The 17345-nt window shown below is 35.4% G+C and overlaps 2 protein-coding genes across 8 annotated transcripts in view; one reads left to right on the top strand and one right to left on the bottom strand.

Annotated features, from left to right (window-relative positions):
• Window positions 1-13684, top strand: part of Tgo (Aryl hydrocarbon receptor nuclear translocator homolog tgo) — a 35589-nt gene extending 21905 nt beyond the window's left edge. For 2 of the 7 annotated variants that reach the window (XM_083093724.1, XM_083093717.1), the window contains 10 exons: window positions 4023-4183; window positions 8487-8804; window positions 8981-9184; window positions 10259-10450; window positions 10538-10696; window positions 10772-10922; window positions 11047-11204; window positions 11322-11500; window positions 11576-11720; window positions 11810-13684. In XM_083093724.1, the coding sequence (XP_082949850.1) occupies window positions 4023-4183; window positions 8487-8804; window positions 8981-9184; window positions 10259-10450; window positions 10538-10696; window positions 10772-10922; window positions 11047-11204; window positions 11322-11500; window positions 11576-11720; window positions 11810-12027 (1885 nt within the window). In that variant the 3' untranslated portion in view covers window positions 12028-13684. The remainder of the gene's footprint in view (window positions 1-4022; window positions 4184-8486; window positions 8805-8980; window positions 9185-10258; window positions 10451-10537; window positions 10697-10771; window positions 10923-11046; window positions 11205-11321; window positions 11501-11575; window positions 11721-11809) is intronic. The other 5 variants (XM_083093721.1, XM_083093719.1, XM_083093718.1 and 2 more) reach the window with 5 other exon arrangements.
• A 315-nt stretch (window positions 13685-13999) lies between these two features.
• LOC145968342 (U3 small nucleolar ribonucleoprotein MPP10) lies at window positions 14000-16666 on the bottom strand. The gene is made up of 4 exons (XM_083093725.1): window positions 16509-16666; window positions 14878-16225; window positions 14507-14615; window positions 14000-14422 (listed from the first exon to the last, which is right to left on the bottom strand). Exons 1-4 carry the CDS (start codon window positions 16553-16555, stop codon window positions 14058-14060), a joined length of 1869 nt encoding a protein of 622 aa, XP_082949851.1. The 5' UTR covers window positions 16556-16666; the 3' UTR covers window positions 14000-14057.
• Window positions 16667-17345: the final 679 nt, after the last annotated feature.

Here is a 17345-nt window from a genome sequence, read left to right as displayed (position 1 = left end):
AGCGATTCGATGATAACTCGCTTTCTTCGCAATCTCGCCTCCTCCTTGTACGTCGGGATAATTTTTCTTCTTTGTGGGACTTTGTATGTGTAGCACGTGTATTTCTGAACCAACACTAGATCACCGCGACATAGAAAGCCGTGTACAGGGTGTACACTGAACGAAACTCAATGTTCTTGATCGATTCTCTAGCAACTGGAGCAATTTTCTATGATTTTATAGCTTTGCTAACGATTGACGATTATAAATACAAAAATTTTAGATTACATCTTTAAAAGAGAAATGGAGAAAAAAATTGATCACAAAAAATTTAAAATTATTTAATAAAAATTCAACATATTTGAAGGAATCAGCGATAAGGGCCGAAACAAGATATTCTTTATAAATGCAATTATTCTATAAATAATAAATATGCAAGTGCGTGTATGTATCTGTTAAACATTCTACATAATCATATTCGCGTTCACTTATGTTCCTTATTCTGTAAATTCGCCATTTTCGATTAGCGCTTTTTTATTATTGCTTTTTACTGCTGATTGATTAATGCGAAATAAATTAGCAAATAAATCGCGTATTGCATTTCGTCTTATCTTACAGTTTTAAGTTTCTTGAGCGAGATGTATCGTATTTTACGCTTGAAACGGAGGATAAACGGATCTACTATCTCAACCTTCAACTAGTATCCTCTTTTTCAAGTAACGTGACCGGTGTCACGGGGTCAGTGTTGATCTCCGGCCTAGGGGTCAGGGCACTTTTACCGTGTCGTCTACCGCAGCATCCGACGAACTCTGTGTATCAAATAGCGTGGTAAATGCGGCATCTCGGTTCATTGTAGCTCGCCTTCGGTGTAAATAATAATCGTCATCGATTAAAAACTATTGAGGCCTTTTGCATTTTGTCACTTTACATATTTTATAAAAGAAAGAAATATTTTTTATCAAGTCAAAGTTAATTGGTGAAATAATTTTTTTAATATATTTTTATATCCATGTACATTTAGCTCTTTTTGCAACACTAAGTATTATTGTAAAAACATATAATTTTTATGTATTGACATCTATATTAATATCTATATTAATTAATGTTGGAATTAATGAGGATAATTCTTCTTCTAATGAAGTCTAAACAAGAGAGTTCCACAATCGAGAGAAATTATTACATTCAATTGGAAAAAGATCCTCGTGGAGATCAAATTTGACAGATAAAAATAAAAATATAATAAAACAATAACACAGCGTTAATATATCGCAAGGGTGCTCAGAATGAGGGAATCGAGTGTGCGGGAGTATCGGGACACCCGGTATGCCTCGGTACACAGAGCTGGACCCACGGAGCGAGCGGGCAACTTCGGAGCGTCTGACCTCTGACCCAGGAGTTCTCTTTCCGTTCTCCTCTACACGGATCGCGTTCCTCCAACTCTCCAACCCTCTCCCCTTCTTCTCTACGTCTCTCTTGCTCTTGCTATACCGCGCGGTGCATACTCCGCTTTATACTCGCGCTTTAAGCGTTGTGGCCTCTTTTAAATAGCGGAACTCTGCCGGGGCCATCTACGACGTCGCCGAGCGTTACGGATCCCTTTGGTCCTCGGGACGAGATAATAATAATGATAACGGCCGTCTGTTCGACGAAAAAATTGCACGGAATCGTATAATGAGAGGGATGAGAAAGGCAATCGGCATTGACTTGCAACGTGACTGATTTTACTTTTTCTTCGACTTATTATTTTGTTTTGAAAGTTTCCAATTGTTATGTCAGTGATTTTCTTCCTCATGCTGTTTATATTATTTAATTAAGCGAGAGCTATTACCATGTTTTTTCGGTCATCTTTTCCGTAATCGCACTTTACAGTACGGCAAATGACAAAAATGTAAAAAAATATAAAGATAAATTAGGAATATTATGTATTTTTTCATTTTCTTGTGAATATATTTAAGTAATTATTCTACATAATAGATTCTACATAAAATAATTCTATATAAAAATATTCTAAAAAATTCTATATAATAGATCTGATTTTCGAAATTAAGCTTGAGTTTCAAAAAGCATTGCGAATATTAAAAACTCTGAATGCAAAGGGTTAATTAAAATTATTAAATATATAATAAATTTTTACATATAAATCTAATACATAAGTAAGTGTGATACATTTCACTGCGTCCAGACATTCCACCCTCCTTCTTCATTGAACGGATCAATTTTATTTTTCAATATTTCATGTCGCGACGAATAGACACCGAAAAAAAAGTTAGCGCAAACCAATCAGCATATCGATATCAAATTTTAATCTAGCATTCTATGTGTCCGGACAGGATATCGATGTTACGGGATATGATGAAACTATCCATTCTGTGGAGCAAATTTTTTATCATTTCATGAACTAGTCTATCTTTCCTTATTCTCATTTCGAAGCAGATGTCCGTTCAGAAAATAGCAATCAAACTACTCAGTTTAATAAAGAACGCGCCTCTTGATACAATAATTCCATCAGAAAACGTAGTTGTTAATTACTTCAATTCTACAGCCATTATCTTCAAATGGATACAATGATTGTAACAATAAAGATCGTTGCAAGCTATATATTTACTTGAATTTTACGCGGGAAATATAGGGAATAAAATGTAAAATTTCCTTTTATCTCCCAAAATCTGTCCTCCAAATCTGTCTTGTAAATACATTTGTTATTACTGACAATTGATTGAAGTCAGTCACATTGTGTGGAATAGATAGATGATAATTGATCGTGAATTAAATCGTGAAGAAGGCTCATTGTTCACGAAGCCGACTCGGTGAAATTTCGCGAGGGTAGAGACGTAGCTTCGATAACGAATGAACCGGCGATTTGCACATCGGACGGGAATCCGACTTACGTGTTGCGTGCGCGGATCCTGCCCTCGCGAACTTTCCTGGAAAATTGTCGCGAATTAAATGCCATTAAATTTACGATTTGTGCGCCGACGATTACGCAGCTCGGCGTCGAAGTAAAGGGAGACGTGCCTGGCCGTTATCCGCGGCGGTTACCCTCTGGTAGCGTAATAACAGGGGAGGCCTCAAATTGTGGTCTCGCCCCGATATCCTCTCCCGGCTAGATGGATTACTCGAGAATTTATCGGCCGAATCGATCATGGCGCCAACGACGCCCGTAGTTGTTAATTTTAGTTAGCGTGTCTTATGTGAAGTTTTAATTGCAAGTTAAGTGCGATAAATTGACGCAAGAAATTTAAGACAGCTAATGAATACAAATATGATTATGATATTTATTAAGTTTAGTGAAAAATATTACTCGTATACAAGGTGTTTCTTAATAAATGCGAAAAATTTTAGAAGATGATTCTTTGTTGAAAATTGAGGGGGGGTTTTCACATAAACATTAAAAAGTTCTAATAAAAAATTGAATAGGGGTTGCTAGCTTCATCCCTTATAACAATACGGGAGGCTGAAAAAAATATTAATAAATAACCTTTTTATTAGTAGAAAATATCCACCTAATTTCATTTCTTCAACTTGTTCAAAATTTGAGAAAAAAATAAAAACCTAATTTTTACCTCCATTTTTGGAGGAGTATAACTCCACAGGGAGGGATGTAAGAGTATATGTTTATATGAAAAACCCCCCTTAATTTTCGACAAAGAATCATCTCCTAAAATATTTCGCACTTATTAAGAAATATTCTGTATACGTATATTTTAAAGGATAAAATAAACATTATTTTATAATTATACATAATTTGAATTGAAACAAAGTTCTCGTATGTCGGTTTCGTAGCCGAATGAATTTTAGTACCGTACTTTACTTTACGCTATTATGCATAAACGTAAAAAGCACAATTCGACATAAGTTTAATAAGCATATCGCGAACGTTATTTCACGCTATTTCCCCGACGTGCAGGACGCGCAAGAAACGCCTGTCTCCCTAGCTATTCCGGCATTGACTCTTTATTGTTCGCGCTGTTTTTAGTCCTAAGAAACCGCATACTGATTCCTCGAACTATGCAATTACCTCGGTTTTGTCTTGCGACTTACTGCAGGGAGAATCATTGCGAGATTGAGCGGCGGCGGCGGAACAAGATGACCGCCTACATCACCGAGCTCTCCGACATGGTGCCGACCTGTTCAGCCCTGGCCCGAAAACCTGACAAGCTTACAATCTTGAGGATGGCGGTGGCACACATGAAAGCTCTCAGAGGTGAGTAGCCTTCTTTGATTCTACGGAGAGATATTTACGATAAAATCACCCTTCTTTTCTTCCATTCTCTTTATGTATCTTCAGAAACTCAATTATTTTTTTCTGTTCGACGAGTTTAAGGGATTTTAAATTAATCCTTCGCAATAAAATTTATTTATTTTTTTATTAAAAATATATTTCGAATTTGATGAAATATTATTATATTTATAATTGCATTTGGTAGATTTTTTCTCTCCTCGAATAAAAAATTTCAAGTACCTTTATTTTAATAGAACTTTGTTTTAAGATTGAAATTGACATTTAATGCCTAGAATATTTAAAAAGTTGGGATAAGTTTCTAATGAAATAATCTAAAAAGAAATCGACTTTTAAATTCTATGAAATATATTATAGAACAAAATTATAGAGCCCTTATAAATCAAATTGCATTTTGTAAAAATGCCATGAAAAATATGACGACAGGATGTTAGAAAACCATTCGATTATTTAAAGAAAGTTTTCTGCCGGGTCCTTTGTCGAGAGACGAGAAAATCTCGAACGTCGATAACTTGCAGGCTATTTGAATTTAACTTAAGTTTCGAGTGCTTGAATTCATATGCATCGCAAAGTTGGTCCTCTCACAAATTTCTTTTTCTTCTTTTTTTTTCTTTTTAATAATTTGTGCTCATATCATATTTTCGGAAATCTAATGTCCGCATTTTACTGACGCGTTAAATTTATTTTTGAGAAATAACTAAATTTTTATATTCTCGGTAGCTAAATTTTATTATCAATTTTTATTTATTTATAGCTATATTACTTTTCATATTTTATCCACTATAATTGCATTCCAGCGGGTTTTACTCTGAGTGAAACAAATTTCTCTCGCTTTTTCTCTTTCATTCTTTTTTCCTCCTCTCGATCGTCCCTGCGGTCGCCATCGATAAGAAACGGTGCAGTTTTCGACGCGAGACGTGACGATTAAGTTGCAGCGATGTTTGAGTTATCCGGCACGAGCGGTGCAATAACTTGGACGCAACGCGAAATCTCGAAGCCTTAACATGAAGGCGATTAAATTACGGCCGTAGTCGACCCGCCATACGTTATGTTACGTACCTGCCTGCGACTATCGATTACGCGGAAAACACTCGCCTAAGTCCTCCCAGGTTGGCGCGCGGTTAGATTTCCGTCTTGACAGAGGCGAGAATTTACGAGCGCTTTTAGGATACTTATATACCTACAGTCGCGCGGCTTCCTTGTTAAGTCGAAGACGAATCGGGGACTGATATCGCACAAAGACCTTTTGCACAGTTTGCGCCGGACCTGTACTAGGCATCTCTCTTGATCTCTTAAAGATAATTATGTAAGAATTTTAGGATTATATGAAACTATTATCATTTTCCAAGAAAGCTCAAGTTATATACATAATGCTAATATTAATAAACATTTCTTATATTAAAAATTAAATCAAAAGTTGATTTAATTTTGATTTAATTTTGATTTATTTATTTATTTAAGCGAAATTCCTAATTTTTAATTTCTTATATTGATCTTGCATCCGAAGAACTTTTTGTTTTATTTTTAGAAAATTTTATATGAAAATATATTATTGATTTTTTTAGAAATAATATATTTTATACGATTAATTTAACAAAATTTTCAAATCAAGAATTAGAATAATTTTTAAATAAGTACGCAAAAAAAAGGAATCAAATCCGCATTTCTGCTAAAGATTGCCAACAGTTTCGAGGAAGAAATTCACATGAAACTTTGCATGCAAAATCGGAAAGTTGCGCGGAGAAACGATGATGCAAATTTAAAGGGCCACGCGGATATTTGCTTTGGCCAGACTCTCGGGAAAATATCTGTACAACTGATTAACGACGAGATTCGTCCGGGGAGAGATGGATGGTGGGGACGGGAGGGATGCACCGTAACGTCGCGGCGAGTTTCGAGAAACCGGTGACGGTCATATCGAATGCAGTGAGCGCGATATATGCTTCCGGTGTGCGCGATGGGCGGAGTTGCGAGTCTCGTTCGTCGGCGGCTGTCTCTTTGGCAGCTCTGCCGGATACACCTAGCCATCTACCTGAGTTGCCCGAGAGAGCCCCGTAACCGATGGACACGTGCTGCGATTGTGCGTGAGCGCGCGCGCGCACACGTGTGTAACGTGCGTGCGCCAGCTCCTGCCGTGATTCCACCTAGGTATTGGTGGTGCGTCGCGTTGTTTATAGCCGCTTCTCCTCTTTCCCGACGACGAGGGCCGCTGCATACAAATCGCCCTCTCGCTCTCGGAGGCGGAGAGGAGGGCCCGTCTCTCCTCTCTCACCTGAGGGTGGGGGGGAGGAGGGAAAGGACACCCGTTTACGCGCGCGAAAACTTTGTGCATGCGCTACGTGGACGGGTATTATGCGGTCGCGCGACGAGACGCGTACGTCAGTTACCGAGAGAGCACCGGGCAGATTTTTTACGAGCCCGGGACGCCGGCGATAAAAATTTCTAGGAGGCTGAAGAACCGTTCAGCGCGCACGATAGGAGAGAACGACGCCGTTCTGTCGCGAGCACAGCGGTTTTTTACGTTCACGGTGCACCCGACGAGATGTCACCTCATGGATGCTTCAAGAGAGAGAACATTCTTAGGCATTAAATACGCAAAAGCAGCACTTCCTGGTTCGATAGTATACTCTTGGACAATATCATGAATGTTTGAAATTTGATAGACTGTCTGGAGCCATTTGACATTAAATATCAAAAACAACACTTGCTAATAATAATATGTATAAGAGTGATAAATTGATGCTTGAATAATATAATATTAATTCGAAGATATTCCCATGGTAAAAATCCCCGGTACACTGTCGATGACAGTAGTCTAGTGTTAGATCGTAGAGCGTTAGGATGCATAGGAATGACAATTAAACGGCTACCGTGCGTGAGATTGCATACCAAAAATGTAGAATGCATCGAGCAGTGTGTATCTATTTCAAGCGAATCTTTTTTATAAATCTAATCATATTTTGCCCGATTTCTTCATTTGGCTGTAAATACTCGCATTGTTACGAGAAGAAAAGAATCTGGATTTTATATATTTTACACATGTTCACACGTATTATGCGCCATACATTTATATATTTACATCGCGAATGTGTTTATTTATACAATTTTTAAATACTTCCTATTGTAATGTCAGCGATAAAAAGATTGTATATTTTTTTTTTTCGAAGAGTTTCAGAATGCAAAAGTTGTGAAATTGTTCTCGCATCAAAAGAAAAAAATATCGCAATTTTTTATTCATTAATGTATATATTATTCATTAATATCATATAGATGGTATTTAAGTCTATCTAAATTATTACGAATTAAGTTATTTATGCAAAAGAATTAACATTGGAGAAATATCCGATAATCATCATTAATCATATCTTGATTTTCCCGATAATTACGCCAGTAATGTATCCGACCGGCAGACATACACCACGTGGAAAATAATGGTAACGAAGGTCACTGGGGATCTTCCATAGATCTTGTTTGGAAGTCGTTAAAGTATCTCTTCTCGGAATTTCTCCATATATCGAGGTAAAGATCGCATCGCAGCGTTCTTTCTTTCTCTTTCTCTCTCTCTCTCTCTCTCTTTCTCTCTTTCTTCTTTCCGCCTCCCTCTCTCTCTCTCTCGGGATCCATCGTCCACTTTGCAATTCCGATCTTGCACCTCGATAGTTACCTCCGTTGGCGAGGTGCCTCGTCCTCATTTTTGGTACCACACTATGGCGTTCGGACCTCGGCGTCTCTTCGGAGGTCGACTTCGAAAGACGACTAGCTGTGTTATCGAGAGACGTTATTCGATTTCAATATTCGATAGGACACGATTTGCTTAGGAATTCGCCGGAGTGCTTTTCCAGATTTGCATCACGCTTCGAGAAGTAACTTTCACGTTACAAAGAGTAACTTTCTTTGATGAATTTTATGCTAAATTCTCTTCTTCTTCAAAACTTGAAACAACAATTTTATAAATTTAATCCGCGCCCGTTAAGTTTTATTATTTCTTTCTTGTCATTTCTTTATTTAATATGTTGTATATATGTAAGAGAGAAATTTGCATTTCTCTTGATAAAAATCGTTTACCATGTAATACGAGACATGGAATCTCAGTCCAATCATTCGTAGGTAAAAGAAATCGATAAATTCGAAACGCGTTCGTAATCAATCCACTTATACAAGACTCAATAAATCCAAATCGGATATATATCCGGATTAGTCTCTATAAATCTTCCTGTCCCATTTTTTTGCAATAAACATTATCAGAGGGAAATTGAACGTGTCGCAGGCACCGGAAATACCGCCACGGACAACGCTTACAAACCTTCCTTTCTCACGGATCAGGAGCTGAAGCACTTGATCCTCGAGGCGGCCGATGGTTTCCTATTCGTCGTGAGTTGCGACACGGGCAGGATCATCTACGTGTCCGACTCGGTCGCGCCCGTGTTGAACTACACGCAAAGCGATTGGTACGGCACCAGCCTTTATTCGCAGGTTCATCCGGACGACACCGAGAAGGTACGAGAGCAACTCAGCGCGGCTGAACCGCAGCATGGTGGCCGAGTATTAGATCTTAAAACTGGAACTGTGAAGAAAGAGGGTCAATGTAAGTAAACAAATCTCTCGTTTCTTTAAATTGTTCATGTTTATCGCGAATGCCAATTTGCCAACGTGCGTCACTCTTTAAAATATCATAATTTAAAATAAAAATCATCCAAGATATAATAAAGTACTATAACTTGTAAGAAACACAAGTGACGGAATTTTTCGCTTTCTTTGCAGCCTCGATGCGGCTGTGCATGGGTTCGAGAAGAGGTTTCATCTGCCGCATGAAGGTCGGTAACCTGCAGACGACGGGCGATATGGCGGCAGCGCACGGGCTGCACCGCATCAAGCAGAGGAACTCCCTGGGTCCGCCGGCGCGGGATGGTCAGAATTACGCGGTGGTGCATTGCACCGGTTACATCAAGAATTGGCCACCCACTGGTGAGTTTGGTACAATGTCTGAGAGAACCGCGCACAAGATCCTACAATGTGCCACCGTTACCGGTCTCTCTGTCTCTCTCCCTCTCGGGTGCGACATACGGCGGATCTCGGCTTTCTATTTTAAAGCGGTGGAGACGTCGCGCCCGCGAGGAATACGAACGAACCGTTCCTGGAACGTGTATGCTACGTGTGTATTGTAAATTAAGAATCGCCTCGAGTTATCGCGGTTGAATCTGTCGAGTCTGCATTTTCAGACGAGAATTTTGTCTCTTTATTTTTTTTTATCGCGTTTGCTCTTATCAAATTACAGAGACACGATGAATATTTTGTTGATGTTTACTATCGTCCCAATAGCAGACTAGAAGGAATTAATCTTTTAAGTTATTTTCTTTTTTACTTTTTCATGACTTGTTTAACTAATAATGAAATTAATCTACTAATTAGAAAATATTTTTTTGCTAATTATATACAATTCTTCGGATCAAAATATTCGTTTAACCTGAATGGAGAATCGTCCGTAAAGATTCACAATAGTTATCGGTTGTTAACATATTTATTTAATATTTGATTAATATTCATGACCACATCACAGATGTCTATATTGTATAGACATCTGTGGATCACGTATGTAGTTCTTTTATTTCATCGATAGCTTTGTAACGGCCATTAGTTAATCAATCTTATCGATTATGTTAAAAAATTCAGTGACATTTTTTGCACGTATTTATAATATGACAGAGATGCAATCGACCTTTCCGCAATTTTCGAATTTCAAGTCATATTTTCTCTCAATTTTACATATATTAATAATATTTAGAGATAAAAGCATATACATATAATTATGATGTACGCGCAATGCGAATGAATGAATGAAAAACCGTTAAATGTGTGGCCAGGAAATTTTATATCGGATTTTAACATTCAAATTTTCATTAATCATGGATTATTATAAATATATTATTATATCTTAGTGTGTTAGTGCATCTATGAAGTGCTCTTCATTTTAGTATATAAGATATTTTTACAAGCCGATCAACGGGAAATCATGGACTGATTCATGATTTTACGCTGTAGGTGATTTTGTTCCCCCATGTGTACCAGGTGTGGGTCTAGGTGACAGAGGATCCGGGGGCATTCAGACTGGTCCAGACGGTGTAGTCACGGACGAGAATGCTACCACTCATTGCTGCCTTGTCGCCATTGGGCGATTACAGGTCACTAGCACACCAAATAGTAGCGACTTAGCAGGTTCCAATAGCAATAGCGGTAAGTATATAACTTTTTTTATTATCTATTTTCTGTTTAATATTATGAGAAAAAATTGGTCATAAATTATACTTTTGTTCTTTGTAGAATTTATATCACGTCACTCTGCAGAAGGTAAATTTACCTTCGTGGACCAAAGAGTCGGTGGAATTTTGGGTTACACTCCATCGGAACTCTTGGGTCATCCGTGCTACGAGTTTTTTCATCCGGAAGATCTGACACACATGCGGGAAAGCTTTGAACAAGGTAATTGTATTATGCTCTTGCGTTTTTACAACCATTTTATTTATCAATATTATTAACACGTGACTGGTTTTCTAGTGTTGAAGTTGAAGGGGCAAGTCGTATCTGTCATGTACAGATTTCGAGCCAAGAACCGCGACTGGGTGTGGTTAAGGACATCAGCATTTGCGTTTTTAAATCCATTCAACGAGGACGTCGAATATATTGTTTGCACAAACTCTCACGCAAAGTAAGAATGCAATTATTGCAAATTACAAATTCAAATATGCAATTTGAAGCTTCGACGATATCTATCTCACGGATTATTCTTTTGATTTGTATCGAAAATATTCACGTGTTTTTTTTTTACTCAGATCATTTCATCCAAGTAATGAGCAAACGGCGGAGAGTGAAGCTGTACCTGCATATGGACAACCTGGTCTGGATTATTCTCTTCAGAGACATCCTACTAGGGATCCGCTGTATTCTGCGCATCATATGATGCAGCATCCGGCAACTGTAGCTACAGCCAGTAAGATTATATAATCCTTTTTTTCTATTTTTTCTATTTTTCTATTTTCCTATTTTTTTTCTATTATATTAACGACTTGTTACATAGTCAAATATGTTTAACATACATAATTTTCAGGCCCACAACAACCGAGGCCGTCCAGCACGCAGAATGTCTATCAAAGCTATGAAACAACGCAATCACCGATAGCTTATGGATCACCCGGACAGCAAAGCGCGTCCTCATCAGTCTTAAGTAGGATTCAAAAGCCGGCTAATACATCGCCAACTCCGCAAGCATGGGCGATTGGAAGACAGGTATTCAATTCTTTGTTTTTTCAAGATTTTCGAGAAGTTACAGATATCTAAAAATTTTTGTACATTCTCGAATAGCAACCTGTGACAGAGGGTTACCAGTACAGTCAATTAAGTCCGTCGAGATCACCGAGCGGACCAACATATACGCAGCTTAGTAGTGGCGCTAGAACACCGGCTACACAGCAATATCATGCAGTCACAACAGTGCCTAATAATCCTGGTAAGAACTCGATATATTTTGTTATATTCTCTAAACTTTTCGTTCGCAAAATCGAATAGATAGATACCGAGCACTTTTATATTTATTAGCAGGTATGTGGGGTTGGCAAAATCAACAGCATCAGACGCCGCAGCCGGACGGGCAGACTGGTGCTCAGGTGGCGGCGCAAGCGCAACCACCGCATCCTGGACAGACCGGACCCGGCACACAACCTCAAGAACTGTCCGACATGCTACAGATGTTACAGGATCAGGGTGGCTCGTCCGGCTTCGAAGAGCTGAACATGTTTAATACCAACTTCGAGTAGCAACGAGAAAGGCGATATGCCTTTGGGAAGCAGCTTCTACTTTAGAGGAATTCTTTCTCGGGACTTTCTCCAACCGCTCGGTATCACTTAGGATTCGTTAATGAAAAGGATTCCTATTTGGTATCGTAATTCGCGTTCTCACATCAGCATTCAGAAGATTGTTCATGGAGAAAAAAAACCGCGATTTAACAATTTAGCACCGCATATATAGACTACGCAAAAAACGATCGCACTGGGATTAGGACAGCCTAGTCTGCCGGGTTATTTACATATAATTCATACGTATATAACGAGAGGTTTGATTCATTATTGTGGGTATCAGACGCCGTCGGTACGATCGCCGCATCGTACGCTCCGATTGTTCGAAATAATTATTCAAATTGACGAGCATGATTTCGCAGCGAAAGTGCCATTAAGACATCAAGCGCGACTGTACCTTCATAATGATAGGCGATTATTGATTAGGGCTCGAAATGAATTATAATATGCACAGATGTGTTACTCACGTTTGATATTTAGCACAAGGCATTAAATATGAAACGAGCACAACTATATCGTTTACAATTAAAAATACGCAACTGATAAAAATGTCAGTAATTAATACAGAGTGCTTTCAACACACTTAACGCATTTAAGGCATTTCGATTATATTTTGAATTTGGGATATTATATTTATAATTAAATTCCGCAAATTTTACTTATGTCCATAAAAACTATGTAATCAAGTAAGATTTTGAAACTATGGATATTCACAGCCTTGTTGCAAATATTTTAAAGATATATAATATCTTATCTGTGCTTATTATACAAGAAACGTAATTTTAATTTACATGACAATTTTTAATTGGAATATCATGCGATTCGATAATGATATTTAGAAAAAAAGGAAGAAACGAAAATGTACTCTAAACAATAAGAAAAAATATTTTTAAAGAAAACTTCTCAATCAAATCTATACACAAATCACGGTAATTTTAATACCAGCTTATCGTTAGATTCATAAGAAGTTAGCTTAATTATTTTAATTTAGATCTTTGTAATTATAAACAGTGCAATCATAAACTGACACGCGACAAGAAATCGTTGAAGACATTGATAATGTACAAAAATTGTGTAATCCACCTTTGCTTCTCTGTGCAAGACACCGTTTTTAGATATTCTTAAATGAAAAAAATATAGATAATGTTACATATACGAATAATTGCATTTATAAGTAACCACGTGTGACTTAGCGCGTTTGTACGTGTTTTAGCAAATTTTGATGAGCACATTGAAACGAAATTGCAGCATATCATGATGAATTGGGAACATTTTTCACTAATATATGAACTATACATATATGCATGATTTTTTTTTTTTTGATGATCCTACATCGTGACGAGAATAGAACCATCACTTTTTGACAATAACTATACATATTGGGCCTCTCTAAATACAGGCATTAATATTTATGCGCGAATGTTAAGTACGGATTTGTCTCTATCACAGAGAGACTACTTCACAAATCCCTTATCCACTGTTATATATTCCTTTGCACAATATCCACCCATATATTATAGCTCCGCAAGAAGAAATCGCAAAATGATTAATATGATTTAAAGAATGAAAGGTGTTAGAAATGCATACATATATCATGCAATAAAGCTATAAAAAAATATTTTTAGTGTACATATCTTACATTATGTATTGAGAGAGAAGAGCGTATGTTGCTATAAGTTCTTTAATAATTTTCACTTTTTACGTTCCTTTGCGATTATAATTAATAATAATACGAAAGGGACGATAAGATTTTTCAGAATAATAAAAAGCAATGAAATCTTTAAAAAATATAATAAAAAAAATATTACGTTTTTTATTTTTATCTTTTTTTATTAGATATTTATTAAATATAAAGAAATGCAGATATATATATATATATATATATATATATATATATATATATATATATATATATATATATATATATAATATATTTAATATATATATATTAAATATAAAGAAATGCAGATATATATATATATATAATAAATTTATAATTTCAATTTTACAGCTGAACTTATGTTATTTTTTTTCTTGGAGCTATCTTTCCTTTTGACTTTATTTTTAGTTTGATTTTGTAACTGCGTAAAGAATGCAGTTGAAGATTTTGCGACTTTATGCATCGTCTCATCTAATTTTGTAACATTCCTATCTTTAGTTATTTGCTTAAACAGCGTAGCTCTTTCCTTTTTATCTTCATATTTTTTAGAGATTCCCGGTTTTAGTGCTTTTAGTTTCTCTTTCTTTTCTATTGCTTGCTGTTTCATTCGTTGCTTCAATTTCTTGCGCCTTCTTTCGCGTTTCATATCGGTTTTCGTTCTTTCTGATTTAGCAATAATATCACCACGTGGTTTGGCTAAAAATGAATATTATGGATAAGATAAAGAATATACTATCGTGAATTAACAACATATTATATATAAAAATATATGACACATACTTTTAATTTCTTCAGGTGCTAACAAAGTAGCATCACTGGCAGTGATTGGTGCCACTTCTTCCATTCTAATTGCAGGCACGTTGCTAATAATTTTAATTTCGGGTTTAGCCTAAAAAAAATAGAGGGAAGGATATGTATTATAATCAAAATACTATTAAAAATGCCTCAAATATGTTTCATAACTAGAATGAAAAATCAATCGTACATGTAGAACAATTTTTCTATTTGAAAAACTTCTATTATCATTCATAAATTGTGTGTAATTTCTATTTAGAAACTTCTATTTTATAATAAATACTTTTGCTCCTAATTAGTTTTTGCAAAATATATTTATAAGAGCTTTGATTTATGCAAAATATAACAAATCTTACCATCTTGGGAGTATAATGATAATTAGATAATGCATCCAATTTTGACGTTAAAGAACGCATCATTTGTCGAATTTCACTATGCAACTGTGATACTTCTTCTTTTTTTTCATTATTTTCAGGATCTATTTGCTTTTGCTTTTGCTGCAAATATTCCTTCTCATAAATTTGTGACAAGCTTTCTTTGCTCTTCTCCTGATCTAATATCAACTTTTTCTTATATTCTAGCGGAGTTTCGACTGGCTTGAACTTCTTTTCAACATCGTCCCAAGCTTTATCCTTGATTCGTTGCTTGATTATGTCCTCCAACTTCATAGTAGTTTCCTCAGTAATCGCAGGAGCTGGCCTTATATTTACATCAATTTCCACAAATTCTTCCAATAGTGAATTCTGTGGTCGATTTGGACCACTTACTTCTCCTTTTAATTGCCAAGGTTTCTCACCAATCGCTTCTTCTTCTAGTTCCTTAATCCTCATCAATAATCTGTCTTGACGAGCTTCTAATGTAGATTTCTGTCCTATATCTTTTTCTATTCCTTCTTCCTCTTTATCTTTTTTATTATGATTTGTTTTATTCTCTAAACTGTCTGTCTCGTCTGAATCATTAGTAAGATTGAATCTTACTCTCTTAATTTTGTGTTCCTCTTCATCTTCTTCATCATCGTCCATTTCTTCACCTTCGCTTTCCAATCTTTCCTCTTCAGAATCGTTAATACTATCATCGCGATCTGCATTTTTATTTTCATTAAGTTGTTCATTCTCACTCTCAGGGCTGTCAAAGAAGTCTGCATATTTTATATATTTTCCTTCCGCATTATCTTCATTCTCCTCCTCGGAAAAGTTGTTAAATAAATCTACGGATTCATCATCAGATTCAGTATCATTTTCATCCTGGTTTTCTTTTTTTTCTTCCTTAGTCAAGTATTCATCCAGTTCTTGCAATTTAAAAAATTTGTCATCTACAACAGAGGAGTTTTTCTTCTTTTTTTTATCGTATTTTCTTTTTCTTAAATTGCTTTGAACTCTTTCAGTTTCACCCTCTGATTCTTTGTCATCTGATATATCTTCATTCTCTTGCTCTAAATTATCATTTTCAATTTGTATAAGTTCAGGTTTTATAGAACTCACTGGAATCATTAATTTCTTATTGTTATCTAAAACTTTTGAGATCTCATTAGATAAATGTGTTATTTCCTCTTCATTTTGCAGCTCCAATTGTTGCCAAATTTGTTCTTCATCAAAGCCTTCCGTAACTAATTCTGGCAATGCATTTGTATTTCTAAAAGATTGCTCTTTAGTAAAATCATAGACCCCTTTTATAAGGTCTATCAAATTAACTTTAGTTTTCTCACTAAAATTGAAAAGAAAAAGATTACATTCCTATGGAATCTAAACAGATTTTAAGCTTTTAAATTGGATACAATGTTAGAATTAAGTTTAATAAATTTTCATTAGAAAAAAATTATTTTAGCAAAATTATAAAATATCTCTCATCATCTTATTGTACATTTTCTATAATATTTTTTTTTATAATGAGAATAGAAAATATTTTCATTTTATCATTTTATTCATAGGTTAGATTAAATATGAATAAAAAAACTACTATTACTATTAAAATTTCAGATTTTATCTACCTCTTCACTCGTTCCAGTGATTGAATTAAAAAATATATGCTAGTCATTTTCTTATAATCACTTATAATCTCTGCTTATAATTACTTATAAAAGAAAGACTTTACAACCAACAAAAATCCCCCACGAGGACACACCGCACATGACGCAAGCGCCACAATTGTTTGAACTATGTCAAATCTAGTATTTGCATCTGTAGGTAAATTAAGTGAGTAAAATATAAAATAGAGATAAATTCAGGGATAAATGAAGAATGTTGGTGTATTAATTATATATTTTAATCTAATTCAAATATCTAATATAAATCTGTATGGACGTTTCTATTTTTTTCCAGAGTCACGTTCTTAAATTTTACAGTTTTATTCCAATTTTTTTTTATTAGACGCATACATATTTAAGATAAAATGTTATATATCTCTATGAATCTATGTTCCTTTAACTATTCTTCTTCTCTCTCTTATCATTTTTACTTAGTATTGTCTGTAGTCACAATATTTCTTAATAGAAATTCTTGTAATAAAATATTCAGGCTATATTTTCAATATATTCTTATCAGATGTTATATTTGGAATATCAAGGAAAAACTCTGTACGTCCCTTATAAGCTTAATTATTCTCAAAAATATGCCTACAGAGACCATGAAATTCGAAAATAACGATATCCATCTTCATTCTTCATACTTCATGATTCAGTAACGTATTTACGTGTTTAGTATTGTTCCGGATGTGTTTAGAACAGATATTTCTCATTTCTTTCTTTTGCCTCTTCCAATATTATATTACATATTTTTAATAATCATTTTTTATTTTTAAACTTTTTTATAATTTAAAGTCCATTTAA

Source organism: Camponotus vicinus, unplaced genomic scaffold, assembly GCF_025532165.1.
Source record: "Camponotus vicinus isolate PSW18456_S1 unplaced genomic scaffold, iyCamVici1.0 SCAF_3, whole genome shotgun sequence".
NCBI classification, from domain to species: Eukaryota; Metazoa; Arthropoda; class Insecta; order Hymenoptera; family Formicidae; genus Camponotus; species Camponotus vicinus.
The sequence above is the reverse complement of the archived record's forward strand: the minus strand, read 5'-3'. Positions and strand labels throughout refer to the sequence as shown.

Coding starts and splice junctions, on each gene's coding strand:
- LOC145968342 (XM_083093725.1), bottom strand. CDS start 16,555: ATGACTAGCATATATTTTTTAATTCAATCACTGGAACGAGTGAAGAG. Junction 16,226..16,508: donor TCACTGGAACGAGTGAAGAG/GTAGATAAAATC, acceptor TTTCAATTTTAG/TGAGAAAACTAAAGTTAATT. Junction 14,423..14,506: donor AGCACCTGAAGAAATTAAAA/GTATGTGTCATA, acceptor ATTCATTTTTAG/CCAAACCACGTGGTGATATT.